The sequence below is a fragment of the Centruroides sculpturatus genome, unplaced genomic scaffold, assembly GCF_000671375.1.
Source record: "Centruroides sculpturatus isolate CEXI.00-Female unplaced genomic scaffold, Cexi_2.0 scaffold146, whole genome shotgun sequence".
In the NCBI taxonomy this organism is placed as follows: Eukaryota; Metazoa; Arthropoda; class Arachnida; order Scorpiones; family Buthidae; genus Centruroides; species Centruroides sculpturatus.
Genome location: NW_019384292.1, coordinates 942,481 through 960,547, shown reverse-complemented (window position 1 = coordinate 960,547; position 18,067 = coordinate 942,481). Strand labels below are relative to the sequence as shown.

At 41.0% G+C, this 18,067-nt stretch overlaps 1 protein-coding gene across 1 annotated transcript; it reads right to left on the bottom strand.

Moving 5' to 3' along the window:
* Nucleotides 1-6,244: 6,244 nt before the first annotated feature.
* On the bottom strand, nt 6,245-9,920 carry LOC111614399 (otopetrin-3-like). Its single transcript, XM_023356055.1, has 7 exons — nt 9,467-9,920; nt 8,637-8,920; nt 8,447-8,552; nt 8,120-8,372; nt 7,875-8,050; nt 7,642-7,804; nt 6,245-7,569 (listed from the first exon to the last, which is right to left on the bottom strand). Exons 1-7 carry the CDS (start codon nt 9,518-9,520, stop codon nt 6,623-6,625), a joined length of 1,983 nt encoding a protein of 660 aa, XP_023211823.1. The 5' UTR covers nt 9,521-9,920; the 3' UTR covers nt 6,245-6,622.
* Between the last annotated feature and the right edge of the window lie 8,147 nt (nt 9,921-18,067).

Below are 18,067 nucleotides of genomic sequence, written 5' to 3'. Positions count from 1 at the left end.
AGTTCGTTATTTCAAACAACGATTCCCCCTGATGGCGAAAAATCGCAAATAAAAATTAAATATATTGCATATTTTACATTTTTATAATTAAAAGTTCTGAATTGTAATTATTATAAATAAGTGGTTAGAAAACTTTTAACACTAAATAAATTAATTTTTAAATATTAAATTAATAAACATGGCATTCAAATTTTAATAGACAGTAAAACTGAAATACAGTAGAGCGTCGATTTTCCGAATCAATTGGGGACTAGGGTTGTCCGGATAACTGATTTACGTACGAAAAAATAGTTTAACGTATCCGATGTCGAAATTTTTCTCCGTTGCGTGTCGCTTCGCGTTGAATTTTCGTCGATGTTAAGCCTAACAAAGACTATTGTATCGTTAAAAATTATTTTTTTATTTTGTACAAACAAAATAAATATATTGAAAAATATAAAAATAATAAAAAATTATACTTCAGATGTTAATTTAGTATCAAAAACGTAAAATATTGGAGTAGCCGAAGACATAGCCAAAGATTGAAGCGCCACAATACTGGCGAAAATTTAAATTTGCCCACTGGAATTCTTTCGGATGATTGACTTCGGATAATCGACGCTCTACTGTACTTTATGTTGAGCAAAAACTAAGTTGCGGTGGTTGGCAAACATGACACTAACTACGACTCTACTCGAGTGGCGTCAATTCACAATTAGTCGATCTACAAGGTACTGTACATGGAATAGAAAACCGGAAAAGTCTCATTAAAAGTCGAGAGGATGAATAATAGCGTGGTAATTTTGACACAGCACTTCCAATCAGAGGCAACAGTAACTGCCACTGGCAATACTGTTGACAACACATGCAATGTGATAACATAAGAACAAAAACCTATAAAATGGCGGCACCTCTAGCAGTGCACGGAACAAGAACAGTATCGTGTTACTCGATTTTTGACAAAAATCAATCCATTGGTACTGTACGTCAGAGACAAATCAGGCCGGCCGACACATTTGACACAACACTTAAGCTGGCATATCATACTGCATATGGAATACAGGAAATATTTACGGCCCTCCGCACAAGATTTTTGCTCAATTTGGCCCGCCAATTGAGAAGTTTGTAAACCACTGTATTAAATAGTTCATAAGTTAGTAATTTTGTCGTATTCTTTTAAAAACTAAAACTTCTTCATTTTCGATTTGGGAAAAGCTGAGTATTTTCGGGTTAGCGACGTTTTTCCGAAAGTAAAAAATAAATAAACTTTACAGGCTTCCCAATAAGCCAATGTTTCGATCAATCAATTACTTAATAGTTAAATGGTTTACTATAAATACACAACTTGTCTTTTTTGCTATAATTGTATATTCGAACATCAAACCATATGTAAGCGCCTAGATGACTTACATCCGAAAAGCGAAATTCAAACATCGAGTCTTTCATTTTTCCTCATGAAAAGATGACTGCTTGTCACGAAAGAACAAACTCGAATAGAAGTGAAATTTCCAGAAGAGAAAAAATCTAGAAACAAGTTGCGTAACTTTCCCGGCTTTATGTGATTTTATTTTAAAAACTGTATATATATGGTAAATAACGAGTAAAATCGTCATTAAGTCTGATTACTCTCGAGATATGACATATGGCCCACCTCTAACTTCCATTTTTTAGAGTCTAGAAGACCTTTATGTACCAAAAGTTAATAACAGCAATGTTTCTTACGCAAGCTACCATGCCAAATTTCGTTTCTTAATTATTACGCCCATTCTGAGATATTAAACGAAATAGATGCAACACACACATTTATATCGATACGTACAGAAAACCCACGAGTTTTTATGCATTTCTTGTCGTTTCGAGGTCCCATGAATCCAAAATATAGAAATATCGAAGGGTCATTTTTGACTGATCGCCATACTTTACTTCTTTTATATACAGTATAACAGAACCCGCAAACTTAAAACACAATACAGGTAACCCCCGTATAACACGGCTAATTACGTTCCAAAAAATTGCCGTGTTATGCGAATCCGTGTTATACCAAACAAAGAACTAGAGCGAAAAGGGGGGTTAGGTTCCAAAACATGCTGTTAAATCCTTATTTAAATCGGATTTACTATTCATTTTTTTCATAGGTAAAATACTTATTTATTATTTACGTAAATATTTTACCAGAGGATTATTCATCTTATATGATGATCTCAGCATGAGCATCATCAACTGGTAACAGTTTTTGGGTGCATTCGTTAATAGCGGTCGTTCTGCAACGGGAGTGCGCTGCTGTTTGTAGGCATTTAGGAACGATGAAGGAATCTATAATTTTAAAATGAGCTTTTAGAGGCAAAAGAAGGGTTCCAATTGTAAAATTTAACCATAAAATGGATTATTGTTGAAAGAGCATTCAAAGTAGCCAAGGAAAACAATTAGAATGCTTGCGCGGAGTTACGCGGAAGTATAAAAGAACGCACCTTTTATTACATTTCTTGTTGTACGAGGGTTTTACCCAATTTTCGAATCGTGTTAGAGTGAACCCGTGCTGTAAAACCACCGTGTTATACGGGGGTTGTTCCCAATTCTCGAACCGTGTTAGAGCGAATCCGTGCTATAGAAATGCCGTGTTATACGGGGGTTACCTGTAATTTTCGCAAAAGCAACAATCTAATCTATAAACACTAATTTGCCCGTAATTACTCGAAATTGTTCCCTTATATTGTGGGATTATTTCTCTCCATTCTGTATAATGAGAAATATTTCCTGTCAAGCCGATCGTTGAAGATATAATCAATTCCGATCATTCGTTTAGTCTGTTCGATCTTGCCGCAGCGAGTCTTCCCGTTCGTGCAATTTGTCTATTGGTTTTTTCTACGACAAATACTTATGTAAAATTAATCCGCAATAGTTGCAAAGTGTTTCTGTATTCGTGATATGCATATGTTCATTTGTGAAATCTCTTCGCTAAACTTTTCATGGAATATATTCATTCTTTATTTAGATACGAAAAAATAATATATACATGCCTAGCACTGCCAGGCACAACTAGACAGAAGATACAATGGTACAAATTAAATTATACTGAATTATAACGAAAGTTTAAATACAAAGCGTAATGGCGTGATGATGAGCAGTAAAAGAATAGCACGGTAATGCGATTGTGTGCACAAATACTGTGCACAAAATTGTGTGCACAAAAGTGTGCATCTTTGGTACAATAACACATAAAAGTGTGATACTACAGATAACCACGTTTAAGCAATATAAATTAGTGATGTAACGAATATTCGGTTACTATTGTTTGTTTATATCTATTTATAACTTGTAACATGCACAAAATAAAAAAAAAAAAAACATAATATTAGTCTCAGGTATTCACAATTTATAATTACAAAGATCAGCACACGTACACGCCTATCGTTGGAGAATCCTCGCACATCTGAGGGTCTGATCCTGCCTATCCTTTTTAAGCGCTCGTCTTTGCTCTTTCCTCTATCTCTCTAGTCCACGTATGCCTATGCATACATCATAATACGCGCTCACGATACTTTCGATTCGTCACTTTTCCGTCGTAGTTTTTCCATTTTATAATTACGTGACTCATAGCATGGTGATAACGGAGAAAAGAGACAGATAGGACGTCGGTATAAGTCACAGTTATGATTTCACATATTCGAGACAGCTTGGTAGCCCGAACGGTCCCAGGCTTTCGCCCGTGCACGCTAAGTGACTTTCATTACAAGCATTTAGCTTTCCGAAGTCTATGACAACAATTGTTTGGCATTGACGGCCGCGAATTTCGTGCCAATAAGCTGCTTCGACTCGTTCGATTATGTTATCAAATCAATTTCATATTTATTTTAACATTTTTACTTCGTCCTTCTCTGTTCTTTTTCCGTTATTTACACGTTTAGGTCATTTCATTGTTATCCGCATTTGATATCATCATTTATCACATACTGCCATGACGCTCTTGTCTGTCTGCTACAACTGTCAAGAATTAACGCGATTGGCGAAGCGTAGTGACAGCGGGCCAATAGAGAGCAAGATTCTTGCCATAATGCGATTTGTGCGCCAATTTTCGTACGTGCGTTAATCGAGCCGAATAGTTTGGCCGAATATTCGGCTATTCGGCCACGCTCCTGGCCGAATATTCGGTATTCGGCCTGAGGCCGAATATATACTATTCGTTGCAACACTAATTTAAACCCGACAACGTATCTAGCGTGGTAATGTAGAAAAGAGGAAGATATAACTAAACTTTACATAGTTAACTGTAAACTACAGTTTATATATAATATATATATATGTGTGTGTTAATTAACTTGTAACTAGTCTAATTTTTATCATTTAGTTGTTTGATATAGCTTAACCTTTAATATCTATATAATACGCTTGTTTATAACTAGATTCAGATAACAATTCGATACTTAAATTAAGCGAAATTTTTTTGTATCGAAGTGCATAACTATTTACATGCTTATTTTCTAGAGGTGAAAAATACCAATACTTACGCGAGAAAGTGACAAATTAATTAAGATTTTCCTTTTTACACACGAATGTATTTTTAATACACGCGCGTTTTTCTTTCCATATTCTGAAAATTCAAGCGAGTTAGTTATGGAAATACATATTGTAGTTCCGTTTAAGCCTACATTATTTTAAAATATCAATTTATTCTACTTATTTGCAATTAAATCTCGCTAATATCATCATGATCATCGATAACTTTTCTATTCCACTTAAGTACAGTACAATACATACCAAGCGGTAAACACGCCATATTACCGTTCTGACGAACCCGGAAACGAAACTTCAATAATCTTTCATAAGCGATCCATCCCGGTTATATCATGCTCCGTTTCACACCCCCATTGTGGGCCTGGCCAAACCCACGATGGGCCTAGAAGAATGCCCACTTAGTTGGCACAGGACAGAAAGACCCGTTTCCCAGATATCTTTTTGTAAATCTCGGCCAAGTTTTAAAATTCTTGTGCACGAATTCGAATTTAAACTAAAGTTGAATTTATGTGTATGGCAATATGACGCCATTTTGCTGCATGGTAAATGGAATAAGTAACATACCGGACCTCGAAATATTTTTGTGCGTAAACTATAACGTAAATTAAGCCGTATAATATAAGTATCTTTAATAGTTTTTTTTTTAAATTTAAATACACAGTTTAATAAATAATGCACACCATAATTGTTTAAAAAGTAAAAAAAAAGAAAAAAAAAAAACTTAAATTATTACATGTTACAACTTGTTTGACACCTATCGGCGGAATTACTAACTATTGACAAGAATGCGTTTTAGACGCCATTTTGTATATTTTTTGCTCTCGCATTTTCATACCACTTCGGAAAAACTTCAAAATAAATTGTCGAAAGAATTATTTTACAAATATTTTTCTTATAGAGAATCATTTTAAATAAAATTTAAACGTGTTTTGCTGAATATTTATTTCGGGAGGGGGAGTCTGACAATCGCTACACGACCCGAAATGACATTTATGACGTCGTCGGTGTTAAAATATTGTGACGTAAAGGGTTAAAGATAAGCGTATTGTAACGACATCGACTTAAAAACTTAATTTGATAATGTGGGCCGTACTTCGGAACAAATTAAAACGGCAATCAGATGGTCGAAGCGGAAGAGAAATCCAGAAGTATTGTTCGTAATCACCCCATTACGTAAATTATCTTTATACATTCCTAACATTATCTCGATTAAATTTTTTAAAATTAAAAGTTATTAGTCATTTCACACGGCGATATTTTAATCAGATAATCGCGTATCAGTGGGAAATGAATACAGTTTCTGCTTTCCTCTGCCAACGGCGATCGGACTTTCTTAAGAAGAAAAACTTATTTCTCGCCTTATGACGTTGCGGAGTCGTAGCGAAACGTAACACAAGTAAGTCTCGCCCAAGCGAAAATGAAGTAGATAATCTCGTCGTCTTCCTTCCCACACAAAACGCCCATTTCCCACAATTAAATGCTGCCCGAAAAGACCTCAGACTCCTCCGAATTCTTAATGTAAAAGCAGCTAAAGTGCTATATTAACATTGAATTTTTTTTGTAGCTAGAAGAAATAAAAAAAAACCAGCTAAATCTCTATATTGACAATAAAAATAATAATAAGTTTTTACATGTAAATGCAAAATTAATCAGATTTAGCTAAATTGGCAACACTACGAAAGAAAGAGTCAACGACCTCTAGTGGAAGACGAAAATCTTCGGCAGTCGCCATTTATATCAAACGGCTTTCGTATTCTGGACCTTTTTTTTTTTTTTTTTTTTTTTTCTTGATCGAATTGGCTCTTAGCCCAATTTTCTTAAATAAAAATTAAAATTTACGAACATTTCTTAGAAAAACGATGGTCTCGTTTGGTGGTCGAATTACGTCACGGATGTGTCGACGCTAGCGACCACCAGACGGAGCGTGCGTAGTTTTTAATTCTTGTTTATTGTAACCAACGTACTGTACGCGAAACGCGATTTAAATTAATAAGTGTATAAAGTAGAAGCCGGTACCGGTACATCCGGTTATAAAACTACGGTATATAAATATAAACACTAAGATACAAAATGTCTTTCTTTGGGCCGACGATTTTCTCAGAAAATCGTTCGGGTATTCTATAAATAACGCTCACTCCCCTTTTTCGTATCCGGATTTCCAAATGTCCACCAGGCAGACGGAAGAATGGAACCTGTAGAAGAGCATGAGGGGTAGAGTGGCGTGACCTATCAGTAGCCATTGTAATTCCCCGTAGAAAGATCCCTGACTGTAAAAGGGTTCGACGCTCCTGATCTCGAAAGTGCCGACAATCCACATGGTCAGGTTGCATATGATGAGGAAAGTTACGATTTCTCTGCCAGGTTTCTTGTACCTCAGAGACTGGGTGTTGCTGCACCTCCTCAGTCCGTCCACCACTAAAGGGGTCTGCACGATAACCTGCAGCATGATCAGAGGGTGCACGGACGTCCGCAGGTAGTTTCCGACCGAAAACTCCGCCAACGTGGACAGAATGCAATTGACGAAGAAGAAAGGAACCGGAAGGAACAGCAAGAGGTCGTCCAGGAAGGTGATGGGATGGGGGTTGAAATCCAGTTTGGACACCTGCCGGTAGGCCACCACCACCGCCAGGAGGGTCAGCGAGGTCAGTGCCACTTCTTGGGTGGTGTGGATGGCCACCGCCGTGCTCCTGTATCCTTCGCTGTAGGCGGACACGAAGAAAATGATGACGGACACTATGGTGATGAGGAGGACGAAAAGGCCCGCGAATAAGCCCTTGTTGGAGGCGTGGCAGTCGGCGCTGATGACTAGATTGCTGTGGTATGTGACGTCCTCGGCTCCGTCGGTCCCCGTCGAAACTTTGGCGTGGAAGGGGTGAGGTTTGGCACGCGACGTCTCCAGTCCGATGTTCTGCCACATGATGATCCACACCCCGGCCAACAGGAGGTTGAATTCGATGGTGAAAGGATAGAGATACGGAGAAGCCTGTAAGGCCCAGGTGGACAGCACCGTTTTTCCCGCGCAGAATATCGTTTTTTCGTGATCCGTGGTGTTCTCTAACAACACTTGATTGGAGATGTCTGCGTGGCAAAAGAGGGTAGAGTTAAAGCGGAAGTGGAAAAATGACGTTTAGAAACGGGTTATTTACTTACCTAGCAGACTTGCGTTGATTTTTAAACCATACTTGAGCGTTTGTTTGTGTTGATAATACTCGTGCGTGTCTTCCACGATAGTGTTGAACCAGAAACACAGACAGGTGGCGATCACGTGCATCAACCCGAACCTGGCCAGCACCTTGTGACGATTAATAACGATCTGAAATGAGATTCCGTTTTAGACAGTTCGAGAGTCGTTTTAGAAAGGTAGAAAAAGCAACTTTACTCACGTTGGAATACTTGAAGAGCATGAATAATTGATAAAAGGAGTAAACCGGTCTGACCACGTGAAGAATGACGGCGGTGACTTGACTACAGTTTAGTCTCTGAAGTTGGGAACCCATAAAGTGCGGTATCTGCTGCCCCAATTGGAGGCCCTCGTGGATCAGGTGTCCGAAACAGAAGGCTACGTATAGAATTCGATGACGTCAATCTTAATTTCGACCCATAATTCGTCTGCAAACACCGAACTTCCCCGCCATTCCGCATTTCAAGTAGAAACTGCCGCTATGTCTCCCTTGGAGAAATCTGTAGGAGGAATGCTTGGTCGTGGGGGGAGAGAAGTTGAAAACGAATTCGGTGTTGGCGCTGATCCTGTCCACGTTTTCGCAGCAGGCGTCCTCGAAAGAACCCATTTCCTTGATGATCTGTCTCTTGTATCTGTTCAGATCGAAGTGGAGGAAGAGCAACCACGACATTCCAACGCAGGCCACGCACGAGCTGAACATCTGAGAGAGGGGAAATCGTCACTCTAAACATCTCCGGGGGTTGAAGAAATGGAGAAAGAGGAAGGAAGACTCACCTCGTTAACGTGTCTTCGTCCTTCGTTGTTATACATGTAGACGATCCCTCCCAAAACCACCACAAAAATGGCGTACATGAAGCTGAAGAGGCAAGTCAGGTTCTTCCTGAAAGTGAAATTTTTTTAAAGATTTTTCGACCGGAAAGGGGGGGAGGTCGAGACAGGTAAAGTAAAAAGTGAAAAAACCAACCTGAGCAGTCGATCTTTGTCGTCCACCGCCAGATCTCCACCCACGCTGGAGGTGCTGGGGGTGGAGTTCCTCTGTCGATACCAAGAGGGAAGAGCCGCTCCGTGGCATTGTCTACTCAACAGTTTGGGGGTCAGCGAGACGGGAGAGGCGGTGGCAGTGCAGTCGAAAATGTTACGATCCGTCCTGTCGTAACCGGAATCCGTTCCGTAACGGTCGACGTCACTCTTCTTTTCCGTTTCTTCCGATCCTTCCGATGACAGAGCGGGATTGTCGTATGTGTTTTCCTGTAATCCGGAAAATAATTAGCGATCGGAATGGCGAGGAGGGGGTTCGGACCCGGAACGAAAGCTTCTTCCACCAGATTTTCGACCTTCGTTAGAGGTCCTTTTCTTATTTTTAATTCGAATGTCGTAATTATTCTCGTATTGTTTACCGTCCGTCGTCTCCTGTTTCGTCATAACTTCGTCTCTAAGGTGAGTAACTCTACCCCGTTTGTGCAATTGTTTGCGTCTTATCGAAGACAAATAAGGCGACAACTCTTTATCGCCGATCGGGAAATTTCTCCCTCGCGCGACGGGGGGAAGAAAAACGTTCCCGGTCGAACCGAGGTGGATTCGAAGGGCCAAATCCGGAAATTTTCGGAGCTGCGTCCGGGGGGAAGCGAGAAAGTAAAATTGGAGCGCGTTCCAGTTATTCGATATCCAAGGATACCTTCACGGCTAAATCGCGTCCACCCCGGCGACGTCGGAAGCGACAAAATTCGAATAATAAACGGGCGACGGACGGACAGATCGCGCGATTATTTAGGAGCGGAGACGAGCGACACTCACCTCGGAGTCGTAGGGAACGACCAAGACTCGTCCTTTGCTAGTTTCGGCCGTCATGGCCCAGGGGTAGCACGCGCTTTTTGTGTAGGAATCCGCGAGACGTCGGAGTTTCCGAGAGTGCGACCGAGTTATGAGGGGACGCTTTCAGGCGGCGATTATTTGTCGGAGGAAGCGGTGACGTCGTCGCGCCGGCGCGGTGAGGCGGGACGGGCGAAACCCAACAAACGGAGGGGACGAGCGAAGCGCTAGCGTCGTTCTCGTCCAATGACGACAAATACGATTTTTACGGCGCGAGTTTATCAAACGACTGGCGAGATAATCGGAGCGAAGGGCGCGCGACGTTCCTTTATTCGATTCCCCTTCGCCGTATTTTCGGGCCTTCCCAGAAACTAATCACGCGCGCGATTAAACCGAAAATCCCGTGTTTATTAACTCTGCGATAATTTCGGAAGCGACGGCGACGTCTGTCCGTCACGTTGTCGCAGGGGGGGGGGGAGGAAGAGGGAAGGCGTTTTTCTACCCGGAAAGGAAGGGCAACATCTTCTAACTTTCTTCCGACAGATGGAGAGTTTCGCGTTACGCGGTAAGAAGCCGTAACGCGTTTCGAACGAACTTTAATCGCCCGTTACTCGCACGGATGACGAAACTGCGGAGGTTACCGTCATCTAAAGGGGCCAAAGGGAGAAAAAGGAGTGACCTTGCCGTCGGGTGTCCTTCGACCTCGGTCCGACCGAGCCGGTAACGTCGTCCCTTACGTCACCGACGCCTTCTGACCCACTTTCTCCCCGTCCTCCACTGCTAAACGCCATCCGTTCCCCCCCGCCGACTAATTAACCGGACCGCCGAGCTTCTCGAACGCGTCCCCGACTTTCGACCCGGGGAGGAAACGGTCCTCCCTTCTCCCCCCCATTCGGCGCGTGCGGAAATCCCGGAGCTTTTTTGTTTTTTGTTTACTTCTAATTTCTAATTATATAATAATAATAGTGCCGCTTCGGCAGTTTCGCGCCGGAGCTTAATTATCACCTTTTAATTCTAGATGCGATTCCGCGTCGTCCCAGCGAATTAACGACGCCTCTTCCAGTCTCCAGTCACGTCCTCCTCCCCCCTTCCCGTTTTCGTCTTCCGGGGCGCCGACTCGTCTTTACCTTTCACCTTCTCCACCCTTCATCGGCGCACTTCCGGCGGAAGAGCGGAGATGCGACCGGCGGGGGGGAGGGAAGGAAGAGGCGACGATTGCAAGTCACAGTGACGACGTTATTATTTAAATTAATATCGCGCGTAAACTTTGGCGGGATTTTCCGAAACGGAAACATTAATTCGGTTACGTAAACGTCTTCCAAGACTTTCCATATTTGAACGCCAATCGCGCGCGCTCCTTCGCAGAAATCCGCGGAGCGCGCGCCCCGTCCCCTCCCCTCCCCTCCCCACCAAATATTCCGGTTTGGAGTAAAATTCTCGCTCCGTATTTAGCGCGGGGAAAGACTTTTTTCCGGGAAGCGACGGCGACGTTATCGCTCGATCCGCGTGACGGCGGTCGCGCGGTCGCGATGGCGAAGATCTTTAGGTCCGGGGGGAGAAAATAGGAGCGCGTGCCGAACTGACGTCACGCTCCATCGCTCCGGTTCCGATCTTCCGGGGAGGTAAGACGCTTTCGGAAACGGTCACCCGGTACAATTCGCGAGTTTAGAAAGCCCGAGACGGGGGGAGAAAGTGCGAGGGGGAGGCGAGGTCGAAGGGACGATTATCGCAGGACGCGAATTGGGTCAATTAGAAAACGCTACGGCGTCGCGCGCGCTTCGGCACTTTCGACATCCGTCTCGTTATTTACGAATGGAAATTTATTCGGCGCCGGAAGAGAGAGACGTGACAGAGCCGGAAGTTCCGTTCTCCCCGGGCCACCCGCACGGGAGTCGAGCGTCGAAAGTAAATGGGAGAAAGGTTTCGTACGACGGACCGGATTTAAAGACGGAAGGAACCTTATCGGCAACGGGTCGAGGTACCGATAACGGTAGAGAAAAACACGGCGTAAGACACCTATTTATAGACACGTGACCAATTACCGCTTTCTTTCGAAATGCGGCAATTCTTTCTCCCTTTGGTGCAACAAACAGATAAATCTCGAACTCGTCCGATATAAAAATGGTTTCCGAGAGTTTACGTTAAGTCGGGGGGTGGAGACAAAACACCCAGGATCCAAAGGGGGACGGCACGTCGACGGACCGAAAGAAGAAGAAGAAACTTTAAACGAATTAATAAACCCGCGACTCGCCACCCTCTTCGAAATTCCGAATTATTTCGTCCGTCCGGATGTTTACCCGCCCGCAAAAGTAGAAAATCAGCGTTTTGGTCGGGCGGCGATCCCTTCCTCCCCCTATCTAATTTCGCTACCTATGCACGTGCAGTGACGCGGCGGGAGCGAAGGTCGTCTTTAGTTTTATCGCCGATTTATCTGTTTTCCGACTGAAATTTACGGGAGATAAGTAACGCGTTTCGACCGACGCCAACCGGCGTTATCCCCCCACCGGAAGTAGGACCGGAAGGGCTACTAACGGCATCGATCCCGAAGCCAATAAAGCGGGCTTCCCCCTACTCCTTCCGTTTAAGCGATTTTCCGGCGCGGAAACTCGATTATCCGGAGTGGAAGAGGCGAGGGGAGTAATGGCGCGTCGTCCTCGATCGACGCGTTGAGAAGGGGGGAGAGAGAGAGAGAGAGAGAGAGAGAGTCAATCTAAAATCGTGACTGGATCTTATGCTAATGGGTCGATTAATTACGGCCTTATCTTAATTAAAATTTTACGGTTATTTTACCGTTACCCTTCGATTAATTTTAATTACGTCGAACGTCTTTAACGAACAAAATTAATATTTAATTTTTCACGTTTAAAGCGGGGGAAACGGCGTCGATCGCTTCCTACCCGCCGGGAGGGGGGACACGGATCCTTACCTCCGCAGTAATTATTAACGATTGTTTACAGTAAGATCTGGGGGGTTTAAGGACGCGTCCTCCGAGAGGGATTAGCGAATTAACTTATTTAAAAAGCGTCGAGCGATAATAATTACTTGCCGTTTGTTTTCGTCTCTGTTATCGTTTTCTTATCTATCGCGCGATTAAGCGACGTTTCCTGGAGAAATAAATACCTATCGATCCGATTCTCGTCGCCGAGCGACGACGAAAATATTATTTTGATTTAGAGGTCAATGGAATTTCGAGTCTTTTCTTCGGGTGTTGCTTTTTGTTTTTAGAAGGAAGCGGGCAAATCGAATCGAACGATCTTCATTTATTTATTAGTGGAAGGAGTCGCGGATCCAGCCGAATTTACGGGAACGAAACGACGATCCAGCGAGAATTCGGGAAGGTAGGAGTAAGGAGGAAGACCCTTCCCTACAAGCGCCATATTTTTCCGTTTCAGTTAGTTCTCGGAAGAGCGTGTTAAAATCTAGAACGACAATCGCTTTCTTAGGGCGCGAGAAAGACGAATTTACCGGTCGCGCGACGAAAATCGCACGCTCTTCCGTCGCAAGAAATCCATTTCTTAAAAAAAATCGCGTGTGTGTTCCGGAGAACCGGCACCGCTTCGAACGAAAGAGCGCCTCCTGGTGAAGAAAACTCGCCTGCACCGTAACGAAATCCGCCTCCGCGTATGACGTTATTGTCACACCCCACTTATAACCGTGTTGTGTTTGTCGTTTATAAACAAGTGGCCGAATGTAATCAAAACACTAGGAACGCCACGGATAATCGTTAATGATAACATCTCGCTTTCGCATTGTACAATACAGAAACCAAATACACCTACTTCACGTATCGGCGATTATGATAACAATAATTACGAATTAATAAAGATCTCTGTAGTTTTGTGTTTGTTTTATGCTTAAATCGTATGGTTTATTTGTTTATGGGCGATTTGCCGAAGAGAATGACTCCCGGGAGGACTTTCTGTGAGAAACTGGTAAATAATAAAAATAATTCTGTAGATATATTTACGGGTATTTGTTATTCCACTGAGGTGAAAAATGTTTGTTGTTCGTCGCTCCAATGGATCTTCTATGGTCAAGACACATTTATTTCTGTTCTAGCAAAGAAAGTCAATGCAGAGATCAATCGTTATTAGTGGAAAGCAATTGCTAATTAGGCTGATCTTATACGGATTCACCAAATTTTTGCAGTGCCTTTCATACTGTTCCATAGGATCAGAGTCGCAGCAATGTTTTTGGCACTTTTGGTAATGCATTAGATTTTTAGTTTACGACGCATAAATGCTTGTGAGGCATGAAATGCACTTGGCGCTCCTCACGACTCGTATCCTTGACACTTGCTCTGTTGCCAATGTATTGCTACGGGTCTTCATAGGATACACCCAACTATTGTGGTACTGTGCCTGCACTATTGGAACTTCAAACACGATTCGTTGATTGCCATGGTAAGATCTTCAATGATTCTTAAGTGATGTCCAGTTTCCTCGAATCGAGTGATCGTTCTCCATACAGATTGTAAAATCGATGATCTTCAACATNTTTCCAGGTTTTTTACGTCATCGATGACAGATGATACTGACAACCAATGAGCATTTTACTTATCTATATTTTCAAAATAAAGACCCTCTAGCGGTAGCGAAAACAAACAGTTAAATACGGCTCCAGGGTAGATTTGTTTGCTTTATCCGCCATTTTTTTTAAAATTCAAATAAGTAGCAAAAAAACAATAAACTCCCTTTTATAACTTTGCCGTGGTAAGATCTTCAATGATTCTTAAGTGATGTCCAGTTTCCTCGAATCGAGTGATCGTTCTCCATACAGATTGTAAAATCGATGATCTTCAACATGAATTCTTACGATGAAGAAAATCCCAACGTGCAGCCGCAGAATTGACGTTTTCATAAAACAGTTTCAAAATAAATGAGCATACGGTCAAGATAATGGTCATTGTAATTGACCGGAATGAAATTCGACAGTTGTAGCCATTCTTATATTCAGAATTTTGCTTCAACACCTGTACTTTCTTTACAAACATACAGGTGTTGCAGCCAAGTGCCAAAATGGCAAGTTATAGGACTAATTTTTTACTACGAAAATATATTTTGTATGTTTTTAAATGTCACCGTACCAGACTCAGTTCCATCTATATTGTTAAATATCTCTTTTGACAGCGTTGAGTATGGGTACTTTAATTATAATCACCCGGTACAGTACATAGTCAAAAATTCAATATAGATTGTAAAGGTAATTAATTAATTTATGAGTCTGGTTTTATTACACTAGGGTCCATGGGTGTTTGCAGAAAGGGCAAGCGATACACTTGCCCTATCTGGGATCGAGTAAAAATTGCCACAATAATCATAAAAGTGATCAAGATACGTAACCTTACACCCTTGACCACAGGCAGGTTTGATGCAATACTGTATTTTATAATCTACTTGTAAAAAAACAAAAATATTAAGTAAAGCTTTTATTGATGTAACTATTTGTCTCCAAGCTTTGCTCCTCTTGAAAAATTTTCTGCGGTTGTCTATGCTAGGTTCCATTAGCAGACAGCATATCAGTATCTTAAAGTATAATTTCTAATAAAGCGATAAAAAATAAAAGTATAAGTATTTAGAGAATGAAAATATTATAAGACAGAGAAACTGCGAATATTAAAACAAAAAGTCCAGCAAAGTCTACTGAATTGCGTAACTTTCCCGCTGTTTTAAGAATTTATTTCAAAAATAACTTTTATATTATTAATCATAATAAATAAAACAGTGTGTAGCAACATATGTTACGAAATTTTTATAAAATCTTTTTGTATTATTAATCATTATAAAATGACAAAAGGCTTAATTTTGAAAGTAGAGATGAGTTATACAAAAAATTATAAATGCTAATAACGTGTAAAATCATTAAGTCCGACCCCACTCGAGATATAACGGGTGACAACCCTATATATATCCCACCCCTTCGGCCTTTAACCATCAAAATTTAATTAACAGCATCAACAGTAGCGCGTTATCCTATGGACAAAAAGGGCAATTGCCTGGGGACCCCAAACAAATCTGATATAAACTCATTACTGTACGATACTGAGAATATCGAAATGTAAATCTGATTACCCTAGATTACCGGTGTGGTGCAATCGCAGGGTGCACTGGCAGAAGTCGCGTTAAAAAACAAACGAAGATACCAGGAAATTATTCCCAAAATTCCCTGAACAAAAATGTTTGAAGTCAACATTCCCATATATAGTGTTTACTTCAGGGCCCCACCATTCAAATTTTCCTGGTGCCCCATGAATCTATGACGCCCCACGAAGCATCAATGTCCTTAACAGGGAGGATCAAGTTTGATACGATTTCAATACTTTTTCCTGTTATGTGTACATAACCGCTGGGCTTCAGACAATGTTGGATTTTCCATATCAGCATGGAGGATCTCATGCTGATATGGAAATTTTTTTTTAATACTTTTCAATTATCATCCCATCTCCACTAATTCTCGGTAACGTTGTCGTACTGCAAATTAATTCCAAACTTACGTATTACACTTGTTAATGAATTTATTAAGTAATACGTAATTTTGGTGAGTAGTGTAATTAAAATTGAGTACGTGTACTATACAACGTAAAAAGCAGTAACATAACAATTCATTTTGCAACATTTTTGAAACAAAAATGAATCATTCTGTAATCTAAGAAAGTATATTTACATTGTTTCAATGTCAGTGAACTGAATTTTCACGAATCATTGCATTAAATTTAACATTTGGAGACGGTATAGTTTTGAAATTTAATGTGAAAGTTTTATATTTAAAATCTGCAGCCAATCAAAAGCATATTTTCAACTTTCAAATGTTAAATTGGCGGAAATTTTCTTTACCTGTCTAACACCTGAACATGGATCAGTCACCTTCCCATCGAGCCCATCAATGGCCGAGCTCTCATCGAGCCCATCAAAGTATAAAGGCTCTGAACAATCGTGGTTTTTTCACGTTTGTAACACTTAATGTGGAGCTAGTTTTTCATAGGAAGTCTTCCCGCGAGGTATCGCTCACGTGTCGCGCTATCGTAAACAAATAAACCAAACCCTCTCCCATAGAAAGTCCTGCCGGAAGGAACTCCTCCATTGATCGCTCATATGCCGCATTACCATATTCCATGAACCGAACAAGAGCTAGTACAGTAGACCCCCCCTATAACACTGTAGATAATTCAGTGTTATATGAATTCCATGTTGTACGAGTCACTTAGATTTTACAAATACGTGAGCCGTTCACAGCCCGGCACAATAATACAAGTAGACCCCCCTATAACACTGTACATAATTCAGTGTTATAGGGGGGTCTACTTGTATTACTAAATGTTTTTGTAAACATCTCCGTCCATTTGTAACGCATCGTAACGACTACGTGCCCACTCTTTCGTATATGCGTTACGTAATTTACGGAAAAAACCCTATTGCATATTGTGATGTAATGACAAACACTGCAAGCAATGATGATATCAGAAGCAATACCAGGATGATAATGCAATATACTATTTACCTGTATTTTAAAATAAATAAATCATTATATTGTTCAATGATGCCTCTGACTTGAAAATGCCTTATATTGTAATTCAGTAGTGTATTATTTGTCTCAGAGTGGCCGAGTGGATAAAAACACTAAACTTGCCTCACAAAGTGACGTCATCAACCATTGTTCTAGAAGATACGCATTAACTCCTAGAAACAATCAAGTACTTGATATTTTTTAAATTAAAACTGAAATAAATTAATGTTTTCTCGAAATTCGTTTGCTTTTTATAAAATATTAATTAACAAAACTTATGTGTTTAGTCATATACAAGAGAAATACATTAACTTCATTTCACTTAATAACCGTGAGTTTGCATTTCTAATTTGCTGATGCCAAGCTTCCAAAGCTTTTCTAACATTTGAATTCTTCTAAATTAAGTCATTGTGGACACTTCCTGGGAAAGGGGGAAAAGCACGCATGACCTGCGAGACGTAACGTCACATAGGCCATGTGATCGATTCCGGTAGATCGTCCGTTTTCTAGGTTTTTTACGTCATCGATGACAGATGATACTGACAACCAATGAGCATTTTACTTATCTATATTTTCAAAATAAAGACCCTCTAGCGGTAGCGAAAACAAATAGTTAAATACAGCTCCAGGGTAGATTTGTTTGCTTTATCCGCCATTTTTTTTTAAATTCAAATAAGTAGCAAAAAAACAATAAACTCCCTTTTATAACTGATCAGCAAGATCGTGGTACTTTGTTACATGAGGTGTACAGTCGACCCCCCATAACACTGTTGATTATTCCGTTTTATATGAATTCCATGTTGTATGAGTTTCTTAGATTTTACAAATACAGTACGTGAACCGTTCACAGCCCGGCACACGTATTTGTAAAATCTAAGTGACTCGTACAACATGGAATTCATATAAAACGGAATAATCAACAGTGTTATAGGAGGGTCGACTGGTACTGTATATTCACTGTTCGCCGACAAGTGCCCACCAATGGTAGAGTGGATAAAGCCACTGAACCCTGGTCGTGTTCCTGTTTAACTTGCTGGCATATGAAGTTTCCGGGTTTTTTTTAAGTTAGTAACACCTAAATAG

Excerpts from the sequence above, each read along its gene's own strand:
- LOC111614399 (XM_023356055.1), bottom strand. The coding sequence starts at position 9,520 with ATGACGGCCGAAACTAGCAAAGGACGAGTCTTGGTCGTTCCCTACGAC. Across the intron at positions 7,805-7,874 it reads TGCTCTTCAAGTATTCCAAC|ATCGTTATTAATCGTCACAA; the intron begins GTGAGTAAAGTT and ends ATCTCATTTCAG. Across the intron at positions 7,570-7,641 it reads AATCAACGCAAGTCTGCTAG|ACATCTCCAATCAAGTGTTG; the intron begins GTAAGTAAATAA and ends TTTGCCACGCAG.